The sequence below is a fragment of the Pyxicephalus adspersus genome, chromosome 5 (genome assembly GCF_032062135.1).
Source record: "Pyxicephalus adspersus chromosome 5, UCB_Pads_2.0, whole genome shotgun sequence".
Classification (NCBI taxonomy): domain Eukaryota; kingdom Metazoa; phylum Chordata; class Amphibia; order Anura; family Pyxicephalidae; genus Pyxicephalus; species Pyxicephalus adspersus.
In genome coordinates, this window is record NC_092862.1 from 24,586,688 (window position 1) to 24,587,760 (window position 1,073).

The 1,073-nt window shown below is 35.7% G+C and overlaps 1 protein-coding gene across 1 annotated transcript in view; it reads left to right on the forward strand.

Moving 5' to 3' along the window:
• Positions 1-711, forward strand: part of RAD54B (RAD54 homolog B) — a gene marked incomplete at its 3' end in the record, with an annotated part of 33,048 nt that extends 32,337 nt beyond the window's left edge. The window contains 1 exon segment of the mRNA XM_072413242.1: positions 511-711. Coding sequence (XP_072269343.1) covers positions 511-711 — 201 coding nt within the window.
• Between the last annotated feature and the right edge of the window lie 362 nt (positions 712-1,073).

Sequence of the window (1,073 nt, forward strand, 5' to 3'; positions counted from 1 at the left end):
ACTGTTGCTGCTCAACAGTATGATATTGTATGTATTGCTGTTAAAGTGACCCTGTCACATAAATGCCTGTAAAAATAAAAAATAAAAAATTAAAGCTCATTGTAAGCTGAGAACATAGCTACTTATCTTTCTTGCTGCCATCTACAATTTAAACCACTACCACTGCACCCTCTAATTTGTATAAATACTTACTTTTCTTTGCAAATTGCAGTTAAATCCGAGACAAATATTTAAACAAATCAGAACAACCAAATAATGAATGCACGAAAAACGGCTTCTTTGGCTCTTTGGTCAAGTCTAATCCTTGTATCTTGATGTGTATTGGGTTAGAATCATTTCAGTATTATTTGACACTGTGTATTTTAGAAACAAATCTTTTATGTAAATATTTTTTTGCTGTTTAGTTTGTACAAAAGATCTTTCACATGTTCTTTGTCAATATCTATGCTTGGCCTACTTTATTAGCTTGCTATATGTTTGAAATTCTCTGTGTATCACATTTTCCTGCAGGCACTTTGGAGGAAAAGATCTATCAGAGACAGATTAGTAAACAGGGTCTTTCTGGAGCTGTAGTTGATCTAGTAAAAAAGTCAGAACATATCTGCTTTTCTGTGGATGAGCTAAGAGATCTCTTCACTCTCCATGAAGACAGCGACTGTGTGACCCATGACTTGCTGGAGTGTGACTGTACACAAACAAAGCACTATGCAGGTAACCTACATCTTTCCTTTCCTTCCTTCTCTAGTTTTAGACTTAAACATGTACATGCAAGAAGCCTGAGCAAAATTGAAGGTTCTTTTTAATTTCAAAGGCCTGTGTACTGCCTGGACCTTGGATCCTCCATAGGAACAACCAAAGCTACTTGCAAGCAATATGCATTTCAGAGCTACTTGCATGTCATCACTGTTGTTCTGTCAAAAACATTTTAGGGTGGGTAGGTTCACATGAAATTGTATCAGTACATTTAAAATAAACCAAAACTTCCAGCCCCCACTTTTCTCATCTTCTCACCTCTTCACAATTACCTATAAAATTACAGACTTAAAATTCAGGCATTACTGCATGTTACCAAT